The sequence below is a fragment of the Hippoglossus hippoglossus genome, chromosome 15 (assembly GCF_009819705.1).
Source record: "Hippoglossus hippoglossus isolate fHipHip1 chromosome 15, fHipHip1.pri, whole genome shotgun sequence".
In the NCBI taxonomy this organism is placed as follows: domain Eukaryota; kingdom Metazoa; phylum Chordata; class Actinopteri; order Pleuronectiformes; family Pleuronectidae; genus Hippoglossus; species Hippoglossus hippoglossus.
In genome coordinates, this window is record NC_047165.1 from 630688 (window position 1) to 644007 (window position 13320).

Here is a 13320-nt window from a genome sequence, read left to right on the forward strand (position 1 = left end):
TCAGTGACTGTATATACAGATGATCAGTGACTGTATATAAAGATGATCACTGACTGTATATAAAGATGATCAGTGACTGTATATGAAGATGATCAGTGACTGTATATAAAGATGATCACTGACTGTATATAAAGATGATCACTGACTGTATATAAAGATGATCAGTGACTGTATATAAAGACCATCAGTGACTGTATATAAAGATGATCAGTGACTGTATATAAAGATGATCAGTGACTGTATATAAAGATGATCAGTGACTGTATATAAAGACCATCAGTGACTGTATATAAAGATGATCAGTGACTGTATATAAAGACCATCAGTGACTGTATATAAAGATGATCAGTGACTGTATATAAAGATGATCACTGACTGTATATAAAGATGATCACTGACTGTATATAAAGATGATCAGTGACTGTATATACAGACCATCACTGACTGTATATAAAGATGATCAGTGACTGTATTAAAGATGATCAGTGACTGTATATAAGACCATCACTGACTGTATATAAAGATGATCAGTGACTGTATATAAAGACCATCACTGACTGTATATAAATATGATCAGTGACTGTATATAAAGACCATCAGTGACTGTATATAAAGATGATCAGTGACTGTATATAAAGAGGATCAGTGACTGTATAAAGACCATCAGTGTCTGTATATAAAGATGATCAGTGACTGTATATAAAGACCATCAGTGACTGTATATAAAGATGATCAGTGACTGTATATAATGAGGATCAGTGACTGTATATAAAGAGGATCAGTGACTGTATATAAAGATGATCAGTGACTGTATATAAAGAGGATCAGTGACTGTATATAAAGACCATCAGTGTCTGTATATAAAGATGATCAGTGACTGTATATAAAGACCATCAGTGACTGTATATAAAGATGATCAGTGACTGTATATAATGAGGATCAGTGACTGTATATAAAGAGGATCAGTGACTGTATATAAAGATGATCAGTGACTGTATATAAAGAGGATCAGTGACTGTATATAAAGAGGATCAGTGACTGTATATAAAGATGATCAGTGACTGTATATAAAGAGGATCAGTGACTGTATATAAAGACCATCAGTGTCTGTATATAAAGATGATCAGTGACTGTATATAAAGATGATCAGTGACTGTATATAAAGATGATCAGTGACTGTATATAAAGAGGATCAGTGACTGTATATAAAGACCATCAGTGACTGTATATAAAGATGATCAGTGACTGTATATAAAGATGATCAGTGACTGTATATAAAGAGGATCAGTGACTGTATATAAAGATGATCAGTGACTGTATATAAAGACCATCAGTGACTGTATATACAGATGATCAGTGACTGTATATAAAGATGATCAGTGACTGTATATAAAGATGATCAGTGACTGTATATAAAGACCATCAGTGACTGTATATAAAGACCATCAGTGACTGTATATAAAGAGGATCAGTGACTGTATATAAAGAGGATCAGTGACTGTATATAAAGACCATCAGTGACTGTATATAAAGAGGATCAGTGACTGTATATAAAGAGGATCAGTGACTGTATATAAAGACCATCAGTGTCTGTATATAAAGACCATCAGTGACTGTATATAAAGATGATCAGTGACTGTATATAAAGATGATCAGTGACTGTATATAAAGACCATCAGTGACTGTATATAAAGATGATCACTGACTGTATATAAAGATGATCAGTGACTGTATATACAGACCATCACTGACTGTATATAAAGATGATCAGTGACTGTATATAAAGATGATCAGTGACTGTATATAAATATGATCAGTGACTGTATATAAAGACCATCAGTGACTGTATATACAGATGATCAGTGACTGTATATAAAGATGATCACTGACTGTATATAAAGATGATCAGTGACTGTATATACAGACCATCACTGACTGTATATAAAGATGATCAGTGACTGTATATAAAGACCATCAGTGACTGTATATAAAGATGATCACTGACTGTATATAAAGATGATCAGTGACTGTATATACAGACCATCACTGACTGTATATAAAGATGATCAGTGACTGTATATAAATATGATCAGTGAATGTATATAAGACCATCAGTGACTGTATATAAAGATGATCAGTGACTGTATATAAAGATGATCAGTGACTGTATATAAGACCATCAGTGTCTGTATATAAAGATGATCAGTGACTGTATATAAAGACCATCAGTGACTGTATATAATGAGGATCAGTGACTGTATATAAAGAGGATCAGTGACTGTATATAAAGAGGATCAGTGACTGTATATAAAGACCATCAGTGACTGTATATAAAGATGATCAGTGACTGTATATAAGATGATCAGTGACTGTATATAAAGATGATCAGTGACTGTATATAAAGATCAGTGACTGTATATAAAGACCATCAGTGACTGTATATAAAGATGATCAGTGACTGTATATAAAGATGATCAGTGACTGTATATAAAGATGATCAGTGACTGTATATAAATATGATCAGTGACTGTATATAAAGATGATCAGTGACTGTATATAAGAACTACCTGAAATGACAGAAAGCATCTTTGACCAACATTTATTTAACGTCAACTTATATCTTTGGGGTTTGGTTAATGACCTATACTGCAGCCAGCCACCAGGGGGCAATCGAGATGGTTTGGCTTTTTGGGAGTGGTGACGTCGTTTAAAGAAGATGTAAAGTTTAGTTGTTAACTGAAATCAAGCTGACGGCAACAAAAGAGCAACATCTGAAAGGTCCCATCTTCAGAAATACATCGTAGAAACTCCCTTAAGCTATCAGAAGCTCTGTAACTGTACGATGTCTCCACCCTCAGCCACGCCGCCGGAGGGAAGCGGACATGTCTCCATTTGCATTTATCGGGTGAGTCATCTTGGTTTGTTGACACCAGAAGTAACCATATTAGGAGAGAGGGGGTGGAGCCTGACTGAGAGCTCGGGGACACGCCCACCTCTACCTGCCTCCTTCACCACCTGGATGATACTAGCTGTCAATCACGCAGTGTCCACAGCCCAGTGGTTATTTCCTGGAGGACGTGAGTTTATCGGGTCGACGCTGACATTCTTCAAGAACCCAGAAGAAGAAAAAGCTTTTTGTTTTCACTCCTCTTCTTTTCTTCATCTGTCTCTCTCTCATCCATTTATTTATTTTTCTCTCTCTCTTGCTTTTCTCTCTGCCACACTCATCCTCTCTCTCTCTTTTGTTTGCTCCAGTGCACAATCTCTCTATTCCTCTCTCCCTCCCTTTCTCGTAAGAGCTCTCTCTCTTTCTCACGTGTCCTCTCTCCACCCCTCTCTCTCTCTCTCTCTCTTCCATTAGCAGGAAGACGAGAAGAGACGAAACGACAGAGGCAGACGGAGCACAAGGAGACGAGAAAGGGACGGAAGAGTCGAGCGAATAAGAAGAGAGGAAGACCGAAAAGATAAAACGAGAAGAAGAGGAGAGGGAAAGCAAAGCATCATGGACGTTCTGAAGAAGGGATTCTCCATGGCGAAGGGTGGAGTGGTGGCCGCTGCCGAGAAGACAAAGGCCGGCGTGGAGGAGGCCGCCACCAAGACCAAGGAGGGGGTCATCTATGTCGGTGAGAGGACGGATGGGTGGGTGGATGGGGGGGCAAAATTCAACAACAGACAATGTATTTGACTTTAACAGTGTGAAAAGGTGAAAGACAACAATCAGACAGAAAGTGAAAATAGAGAAAACAGAGGTGGAGAAAAAGAATGGATGATGGAGAGATGATCAGAAGGACAGAGAGACAAAGTAAGATAAAAGAGAAACTGGAAAAGGAGGAAGGGTAATTTGACTTGAGACAACGTGACTGGAGCGAAGAGACGAGTGAAATTCAACACCGAACTGTGAAGGATGAAGGGAGGGATGGAGAGATGGAGGGAGGAGGACAAGAAGCTGACATATTTCAAATCAGAGAGAAGAAACCATCATGACGATGTGAAGATGAGGAGAAAGAAATCAGCAGAAAATTCAGCAGTTTTTTTCTATGAAAGGGATGGATGGAGTGATAGAACAAAAGAGGGGTGGAGGGAGCGATAGATGACGGGTTGAAAAGCTGAATCTTAAAATATAAAAATCATACGAAAGAAGGAGGGAAGACCAAAAAGTGCAATTCATCCTCAACATTGTGAGGTGATGGATGGATCAACATTCATTTAAACGTATAAAATTCATATCTCGGGTTTTATTTTGGTGGAAAGTGCAGGATGAATAGATAAGATGAGGGGATGGGCGGAGGACAAGTGTAATTCTACACCAGAGCAGGATGGAGGAAGTGATAGGTAGAGAAGAAGAGGAAAACAGTGCTAGAGAGATGGACGGAGAATCTTTCAAACCAGTGGAGTCACCCTCTGCTGGTCATTCCAGATAATACAGGTTTATTAAAAACACGATGATTTAAATATCTCGTTAGAAACGTTAAAGTCCTGAGAACTGAGAAGGACTGAGACAAACCGAGGTCAAAGGTCAAACACGGAGCACAGACACTTTACATAAGTGACGCAGAGAAAATGATGATCCGGGCGAAAAACATCAGGATCAACCGAACAAATAAAACAGAAAACAATAACAGAAACTGTAAATGTTGAAAAAGTGACGTTTGATGTTCACGTGTAGATCACAGATGTTTGTCGAAGATTAAAAATGATTATTAATTGATGCGTGCACTCGTGCTCAGTCCTAACTCGACTCAAAGAAGAATAAAAAAGTCAAAAGTGACGGAGATATGAGCTGATGTTATGAGCCTGCAGCTGCTTCATCATCATCATATCATCATCATCATCATCATCATCATCATCATCATCATCATCATCCTCGTCTGGTTTGAAAACAGCTTGTGCGTCAGAATCACAGACAAAGACTCTGTTGAGTCGTCACGTGTCCGAGCAGCAGGACGCCCACGGGGGGGGGGGGGGCTCTCTGACTCAGTCCCTGTGTTTCTGCTGAACTCGGACAAATACTATAACCAACAAAATTGGTTATTAAAACATTCACTTTGTTTTAATATTATTCAAGACGTCTATAATGAAACTAGATCTATCTTGTATGTTGTGAGTTATGTCATGTTCAGACCAGTACTCTGAAGTCAGATGCAGTTCCTCTAATGTCCACTAGATGCTGCTGTGGGACCTGGTATAAATTAGAAACGAGTCTAAACAGATCAGAAGAAAAGTAAATGAAATATATAATAAAATAAACAAATTAACACAGAATGGAGCAGAGCGTCAGGGTTAGGGTTAGGTTTCCTCCTGGTGACATGAATTCATTATTCAGTGTGTGTGTGTGTGTGTGTGCACAGAATCCAGGTCACACTCACACTCTCACTGTGTGAATGTTAACTCACTTCTTCTTCTTTGTTTTCCTCTTCAGCTGTTTTCTACAAACATAAATCATCTGTTTGTTTCTTCTCTCGTCAGGAAACAAGACGATGGAGGGAGTCGTGACCGGAGTCAACACAGGTAACACACGGCTGCACATGATAAACATGGCTCCCTCCTGTTCGCCCCCTGGTGGCTGGCTGCAGTGTAGGGCATTAACCCCCCCTCCTCCATGTTAGCAGATGGGACATGGGCCAAACTAAAAAATCAAAGTAGACGTTAAATAAATGTTTGTTAAAGATGGTTTCTGACATTTTAGGTCGTTCTTATCTCACTGATGTTTGTTCAATATATACGTGTGTGTGTGTGTGTGTGCTTGTGTGTGTGTGTGTTTACATGACACTTTCTGTCGTCCAGTTGCCCAGAAGACAACTGAACAGGCCAACGTTGTTGCCGACACTGCCGTCACCGGGGCCAACGAAGTCGCCCAGGCAGCGGTGGAGGGGGCGGAGAATGCAGCTGTGGCGAGCGGATTCGTCAGCACGGTGAGTGACATCACGTCACATGACCCACGAGAAGCTGGGTGGAAATGTTGGATTTTAATGAATTTCATAATTAAGTGTCAAACCTATGTCTCCCTCTTCTGGCAGTGGGAGTAATTACACAAACACAGAAATCACATCAATAATGTTCGTCACTTTCTATCTTAGTCTGTTTTCCTTCCTCTTGACGCAGTTTAGTTTTCTGGAGAATCTGGAGCAACAATAAGTTTAAAAGATGATTTTATTAAACATAGTTTTAGTTTTTAAGGTACATAAGAATCTGGTTGTTACAGGTATTAGCAATATAATCAATAATAAATATATTTATTTATTTAAATTTATATTTCAGTTTTTTTTTTTAAGGCATTTTCTTCACTGAACAAAATTAATCTTTTTTCCTGCAATGAAACGAACATTTTAAATATTTCTCTTATGAAGGTTCAGTGTCTCAGATTAAGTGACATCTAGTGGTGAAGGTGCAGATTGCAAGAAACTGCCCCCCCCCCTCAGGTGACAAGGTGACAGGTTCTCGGCTCCTGTAGAAACATGGTGGTGCAACATGGCGACTCTGAGGAGGAGGAGCCTCCTGAAATAAACAAATAAAGACTGATTCTGATTAAACACTAATGAAACATCATGATAAAGATGATTTTATATTATATTTAATTTCTGCTTTAACAGTTCATTAACAGTAAACTGTATTTTTACAAAATGATCAGTTCCTACAGTAAATTAATCTGTGTTGATGACTTTAACTTTTTTTCTCTCTTCATTCACAAATCTCTGGTGATTGGCTGGGAACAGGAGGAGGCGGGACCAGTGGCTGAGGAGGTGCCTGATTGGTTGGGGGGGGGGGGGGTGTGGATGAGCTACTAACTGATTGCATGGTTTGATGCTTGTAGCCTGAGAGGATTTTCGGACTGTAAACGTTTAATCAGTGCTTTTTCAAAGATTTTAACAATTTTTCAAAATGGGAAGAAAAACCCAGAATGCACCTGAAACGCTTCAGTTTATCTAAATGAGATCTGAGACGGAACCTAAAGGAATGTTACAACTACTTGAAACACATCCCCTGGGCTTTGAGTGGCTGAAAACATGTAATAAGTGCATCTCGCAGTTACCATCAAGTGAAACCAAAAGTGTTTGCATGCTTCATCTCAGTTCTCATCGTAACAGTTGCACGTCAGGAATCAAAACTGAACTCTGAAATGTTTCTTTCAGTTTTTACTTACGTTTTAAATATTGAGGCAGGAACAACATTATTATAAAACTGCTAATATCAGTTTGTGATGATGTTTTCACTTATGTTCATAAAACTAACAAACGTGAAGGAGGAGGAGGAGTAAAAATACGATCTGACGTTCGTCTCTATGCTGATGACGTTCTGCTCTAGACTAACAATGTCAAACTAAACTAAACATCAGGTTGGAGGTTTTCAGGAGCATGAAACGGTCATCTCACATGAACTAACGCTTTCTTCAGCTTCTCTATCCTCGGGTTTCACTCTTTTTTCACTTTCTTTCACAAGTCGATGTTCTACAGATCAGTGACTGTAAATAAAGATGGACGACATGACGCCCCCATAAAGTAAAGCAAAATCATCTCTGTCGCCCCCTGGGTCTGGCTGCAGTACAGGTCATAAACCTCCTCCATGTTAGCAGATGGGACAAGGACCAAACTAAAATATCAAAGTAGACGTTAAATAAATGTTTGTAAAGATGTTTATGTCATTTCAGGTCGTTCTTATCTTACTGATGTTTGTTCGAGTGTTTCTGATCAGTTTGGTTTTATTTGAGGTCAAGGAAAGATGTGAAGGAGAAGCCATAAGGAGTTAGGAAAGGAGAACCACGGAAAGAATCTGACCACTTACACTCTGCGATTTGTACAGTACTTTGTGCTGACAGTGATAATAATGGCATTTCTCCTTTGGAAGGATGGTCGATGTTTCCTCTGCTAAAGGAGACAAGTTAGGAAGCATTGAGGCTCCGACTGTAAATGACGTCATCACCACAAGATGGCAGTGTTCACATCTGAGATATTATAGCTTCCTGTTTGAACAGGAGGAAGAGGAGGCGTGTCTTCATCTTTATTAACATGAATCACGTTGACATTCAGTCACTGGTTGAGATATAAAGTTACACTTCTCCCTAAACAAACGTTGTGTATCCAAGTAGAAAAATGGTTCAATCAGCAGATTTGAAAACAATCATCACCAGTGACGATGGAGTTCGTGACCTCGAAGTCAAACAGTGAAACAGACCAATGAAATGTGTTTGTTTACCTGTCGTTGCTCTGGGAGAAACGTAGCTTTGATTGTGGGCGGGGTTATGTGACAGTCATGTGACCTCTGCCCTCTCTCTCTCTCTCAGGCCGACCTTCCAAAGACAGAAGCTGGAGCTGAAGGACAAAGCGAACCGGCTGCACAGTAGGTGAGAGGTCTCATCTCGTCCCAGTGGACGGCTTTAAAATCAATGTTTGTTTCTATAGAAGTCTATGAGAAGATGACTTTATGTATTTTATATACTTCTCACTTTATAACGTCAGGAAACATTCAGGAGTTTCTGTCTCAGTCTCTAGTTTCAAGTCTTCTTCAAACAGCTGATGTTCATTTAGTGAATTATGATCATTTAGAGTCAAACAGACCATAAAGCACCGGGGGGGGGGGGGTACCACAGTGTGATTGACAGCTAGTGTCGTCCAATGGGTGTGTTTAGTCCTTTTCTAATCCGATTTTCTCTTTGTCTGTTTCTTCCTCTCAGACTCCGAGGTGGAACAAGAGGAAACTAACGTCACATCTGTGCCGCCGCTCGTTTAACCTTGACCTGCTCATCACTAAAAGTCGCTTCATCTTCACCACATTAACCAATAGACACCCTGTCCTCATATACCCCCCGTTGCCATGGTTACACTGCCTCTGCATCATACTTGTCTCTCATTGTCAGTTTGTAACACTCAGGTGATGCAACCATGCACTCAGCTGGTTGGTCGGTGTAGGACGACATCACCCAGGTCACTATGCTGACTCCGCCCCCTGACAGACACATCTGAGGCCTTTAACTGCATGTTGCTTTACTCTCTCTCACACTCACACACACACAACAGATAAACACACACACACACACACAAAACACTAACACACACACAGTTATAATCAAGCTTCAGAGCAGATTGTTTTATAAAACACAAGTGAAATAAAGACGCGTTTGGAAAACGACTTTGTTTCTTCTTTACTTCCTGTTCTGTTTACTTCAACCACGCAAAGCTGCAGTTCTCACCTCTGACCACCAGGGGGCAGTGTGAATTAAAACACTGAGACGCAGGTGACAGAGACCCAGATGTGATGTCACTGCTTGTTTGTGATTGGTCAGTTCTCAGCAGCAGGTCACTGAATAAGGGTTTGTGTCACACACAGAAGAAGAAGCTGCATCAGATAAATCTTAAAACAGAGGAAACTTCCTTCATGACTTCCAGGTTGTGTAGGGGGCGCTCTAGAAATAGTCCAGAACGAATGCAGCTGTAGCCTCATCACCAAAAGATCTGGAACCTCCTCGTGTTTCCAAGTGGACGTCTTCGTCTTCTCCGTGTACGGCTCCTCTTCTTCATCCTGAGATGTTTGTGTTCTTCCAGTTCACGTCCGTCACGTGTTAGAAACCTCATCAACACGTCCACTCGCTCTCTGGGAAGCTTCCACACATGTCCTGCTGTTTCCTCACATGGACTCACTCTGACATGTTACACACATTTACTAGGAGGCTGCAGGAGAAGATCCAGAACATGTCCAGAGACACTGACTTATACAGAACATGTGAGGAACATGTGAGGAACATGTCAGGAACATGTCTGTGGTTCAGTCATGTCTGAGAACAGCTCAACACTGGAGTATTCTTCTGCAGACTTCAGAGGGTTCAAATAACTGGAAGGTTTCTGCCTCGTCATGTTTTATGTACTTTACATCTCAGACACTTTTAACATCAGATCGTTGTTAGTACGATCAAGTGTCAGACATGAAGACACATGTTCACTGACTGCAGGGTGGGCCGTTTCCATAGAAACACACACCCACACACACACACCCACACACACACCCACACACACACACACACACCCACCTGATCCTCGTCTCCACCATCAACAGTCGCAGCATAAGAACCTGTTGTGAGGAGGGAGGTTAGCAACACAAATACGTCACCATGACGATGACGATGTCAAAACAAGGCCTCACACAGCAGAAATATAACATGAACAGTTCATGAGTTTTCAGGTGAGCGGACCTGCAGTGGAAACACATTGATGACATTTTGTTGTGTTTATTGTGTTATTGTCACTGCATGTCTGTATCTGGTTTCTGTCGTCTTTACTTGCTTAAATCAATTTGCCCTTAGGATTAATAAAGTTGTTTTGTATTGTTAGTAGTAATTATTCAGTCGCTACATTAGCGGGTTTCACCCAGAAACCAGGAGACGTGATCGTCCTGATCACTGAGGATCTTATATCTCAGATCCTGTAGTACCGTCGTCCAGCAGACGCCTGCTGTCTGTAAACCACAGGACACAGTGTCTCTGGAACCACAGGACACAGTGTCTCTGTAAACCAAGGACACAGTGTCTCGAACCACAGGAAACAGTGTCTCTGGAACCACAGGACACAGTGTCTCTGTAAACCAGGACACAGTGTCTCTGGAACCACAGGACACAGTGTCTCTGGAACACAGGACACAGTGTCTCTGGAACCACAGGACACAGTGTCTCTGGAACCACCTGCTGAGGAAATCAGACAAACTTTCAGCTCAGAGACGGATTTTTGCAACTTTTGTCTTTTGATTTTTGTACGACGTCACAAATGAAAACCCAATGTGTATCGCAGGCAGACGAAGGATCTGAGCAGGACGAGCGAGGGGAGAGCAGCCCCGGGGACCCCCCCCCCCCCCCCCCCCCCCCCCCCCCCCCCCCCCCCCCCCCCCCCCCCCCCCCCCCCCCCCCCCCCCCCCCCCCCCCCCCCCCCCCGAGTCATGTGCTCTTCAAAGGTTCCCATCGTCACAGACACTTCTCATGAACCTAAACAATAGAGGGAATGTTGTGATGAGTCACGTTGCCTTTTTAGAATGTTTCTGATGGGAGGAGACAAATTAATAAACCAAAACACACACTCACACACACACTCACACACACACACACACTCACACACACACACACACACACACACTCACACACACACACACTCTCTCACACTCACACACACTCTCTCTCTCTCACACACACACACACACACACACACACACACACAGAGGCTCTTTTAATTGGCTGTGATGGTGGTGGAACCTGCAGTCATCGCTCGAGGTGAAAACAACCTTCACACTGGACTGACTGGAGTGTTGCCATGACAGATTACTGAAGTTCCTCACCCTGGTCTCAGACCTGTGTGACAGGTCGAACGTGTGCGACTCCCTGCAGCCGCACCTGATTCCTCTCCAGGGCGAGGCCTGAGAGGCATCGGGACGAGGACACCAGCATCTATAAGACCGAACGTCGCACCGTCCAACAACACACCACAAACCACATCACAGCGGCAGCCATGGATTTCCTGAGTGGTTTAGCTGGTAAAAAAAGCGATGATCTCGTGCAGAAGGCATTGCAGGAATGATCGGAAAGAAAGCGGGTGAGTAGTTATAAAATATCGGGATCACATTTGATTTTTACAGATGGTGGAGTTGTTGTACAGTGGGAGGATTTGATTCTTCCTGACTGGACCAGATTGAAACACAACCTCACAGAAGATGTTTGTTTTAATATGTTTCTTTCTATCTTATTCCAGAGCGGGGGTTTTCAGTTTGAGACGTATTGATTTCACGTTCAGATTTTGTAAAGCTTTCAGTCTGAATCCTGCTTGCTGTCGAATAGCCCCTGCCTGTTAGAACTGTTAGAACTGTAACCCTAACCCTTTACTTCCAGCTCTCCTTACGCTGCTTTGTCGTGTGTGTGTGAAACGTCTGCTCACGGATTTTTCCTCTGCGCTTGGATTTCTTGTGCAACAAGTCCGTCGAAAATCCTTAACCAATAGAATATCAGGTGAAGTGTTGACAAATGAAATAGACAACACCCTCATTGTGGGTGTGTTAGCTTTACTTGGAACAGTAGAGGGCGGGACCACATGAATCCAGTCAAAGTAACCACCCGTACGGGACTCTAATTCTATTGGTTGAGGAATTCTGAAAATGTGAACACTTCCTGTCGGTAACAGTTCCACCTCGTCGTCCCTGCTCTGACTCTTCACCATCACTGCTCCTCTTCAGAGGAGTTTCTGTTACTAAGCAACCAGCTGCAGAGACAATCTACTTCCTGTTTACATCACGTGACCAGTGTAGGTGAACGGTCATGTGACGTGTTTTCAGCTGGTTAGTTGGGACAGAGATTTTTACTGATATGGAGATAAAATAGTCATTTGGACAAAGGTTGATCATATTACTCTGGATGAAGCAAAAAAAAAAAAGTGGGGCGCTACAGAAATGAGGGGGGCAAGGATACTGGGTTTGAGCTTCGAGTTGTCCTGACTGAGTCAGATGTGATGAAAAGAAATCAGAGAAATCAGAGAAGGTCAGTTCCACTGCTTTTATTTTGACAGTTTGAGCACATGGAAACAATTTAGCTTCAGGTGCCACACCTGTGACATATCGTACCCTGGACCCGCCCCCACCTGTAGATGTCAGTGTGACCTCATCACCTGAACTGTTTCATTGTCTGCTCTGCAGGGGACGTGGTGGAGGACATGGTGGAAAAAGTCCTGAATAAAGATGGCAACAAGGGGACGGAGGAAGAGAAGGGAGGAGTGCTCGATATTGGAAACATCCTGACAGCAGGCGGTGGGAAGAAGGACGACAGTGAAGATGACAAAGGAGTCGGTGAGTCCTTCACAAACCCGACATCACTCGTACATGACGTGCAAAAAGCTTAAGATATGAGAGGCAAGTTTATCTACACATTTCAACAACGGGAAATTGAATGTGCTTTACATAAAATATAAAAGGCATCAAGATGAATGGCAACAGCAACATAAGACAATACAAAAAAGAAACATTTCAAAAGATATTCAAGTTAAAAAGGTGTTAAATACAGAAGAAATCATAAATAAATAAAATTGAAGAGTGAAAATAACGTGCAGTTTAAGAAACGAATAAATGTATGATTTTATAAAAGTGACAAACAGGAAAGTGTTCAGCTTTGCTTTACAAGAAGATTTGGAGCAGAGCTGCAGTTCTCTTAATAAATGTGGAGCTTCTCCATGTTTAGTTTTATGTAGACATGAAACGAAATGTCCTGAAAGTGATCTTCTATTTATACGCAATCCCATTTGTACCTTGTACTTCAGACCCCTGGAAACATTTTTCTGTAACGTTTTAGAGAACTGCCTGCAGCAA

General features: G+C 41.7%; 1 protein-coding gene across 2 annotated transcripts; it reads left to right on the plus strand.

The window, feature by feature from the left end:
• Positions 1 to 3331: 3331 nt before the first annotated feature.
• Positions 3332 to 9123, plus strand: LOC117775760 (alpha-synuclein-like). 2 transcript variants are annotated; one of them, XM_034609174.1, is made up of 6 exons: positions 3332 to 3623; positions 5467 to 5508; positions 5785 to 5912; positions 6714 to 6740; positions 8279 to 8338; positions 8669 to 9123. In XM_034609174.1, exons 1-5 carry the CDS (start codon positions 3503 to 3505, stop codon positions 8336 to 8338), a joined length of 378 nt encoding a protein of 125 aa, XP_034465065.1. In that variant the 5' UTR covers positions 3332 to 3502; the 3' UTR covers positions 8669 to 9123. The 2 variants fall into 2 exon arrangements, with proteins under 2 accessions (XP_034465065.1, XP_034465066.1); XM_034609175.1 differs by lacking the exon at positions 6714 to 6740 and having other exon boundaries at positions 3342 to 3623.
• Positions 9124 to 13320: the final 4197 nt, after the last annotated feature.

Coding starts and splice junctions, on each gene's coding strand:
- LOC117775760 (XM_034609174.1), top strand. CDS start 3,503: ATGGACGTTCTGAAGAAGGGATTCTCCATGGCGAAGGGTGGAGTGGTG. Junction 5,509..5,784: donor CGTGACCGGAGTCAACACAG/GTAACACACGGC, acceptor TCTGTCGTCCAG/TTGCCCAGAAGACAACTGAA. Junction 5,913..6,713: donor CGAGCGGATTCGTCAGCACG/GTGAGTGACATC, acceptor GGCTGGGAACAG/GAGGAGGCGGGACCAGTGGC.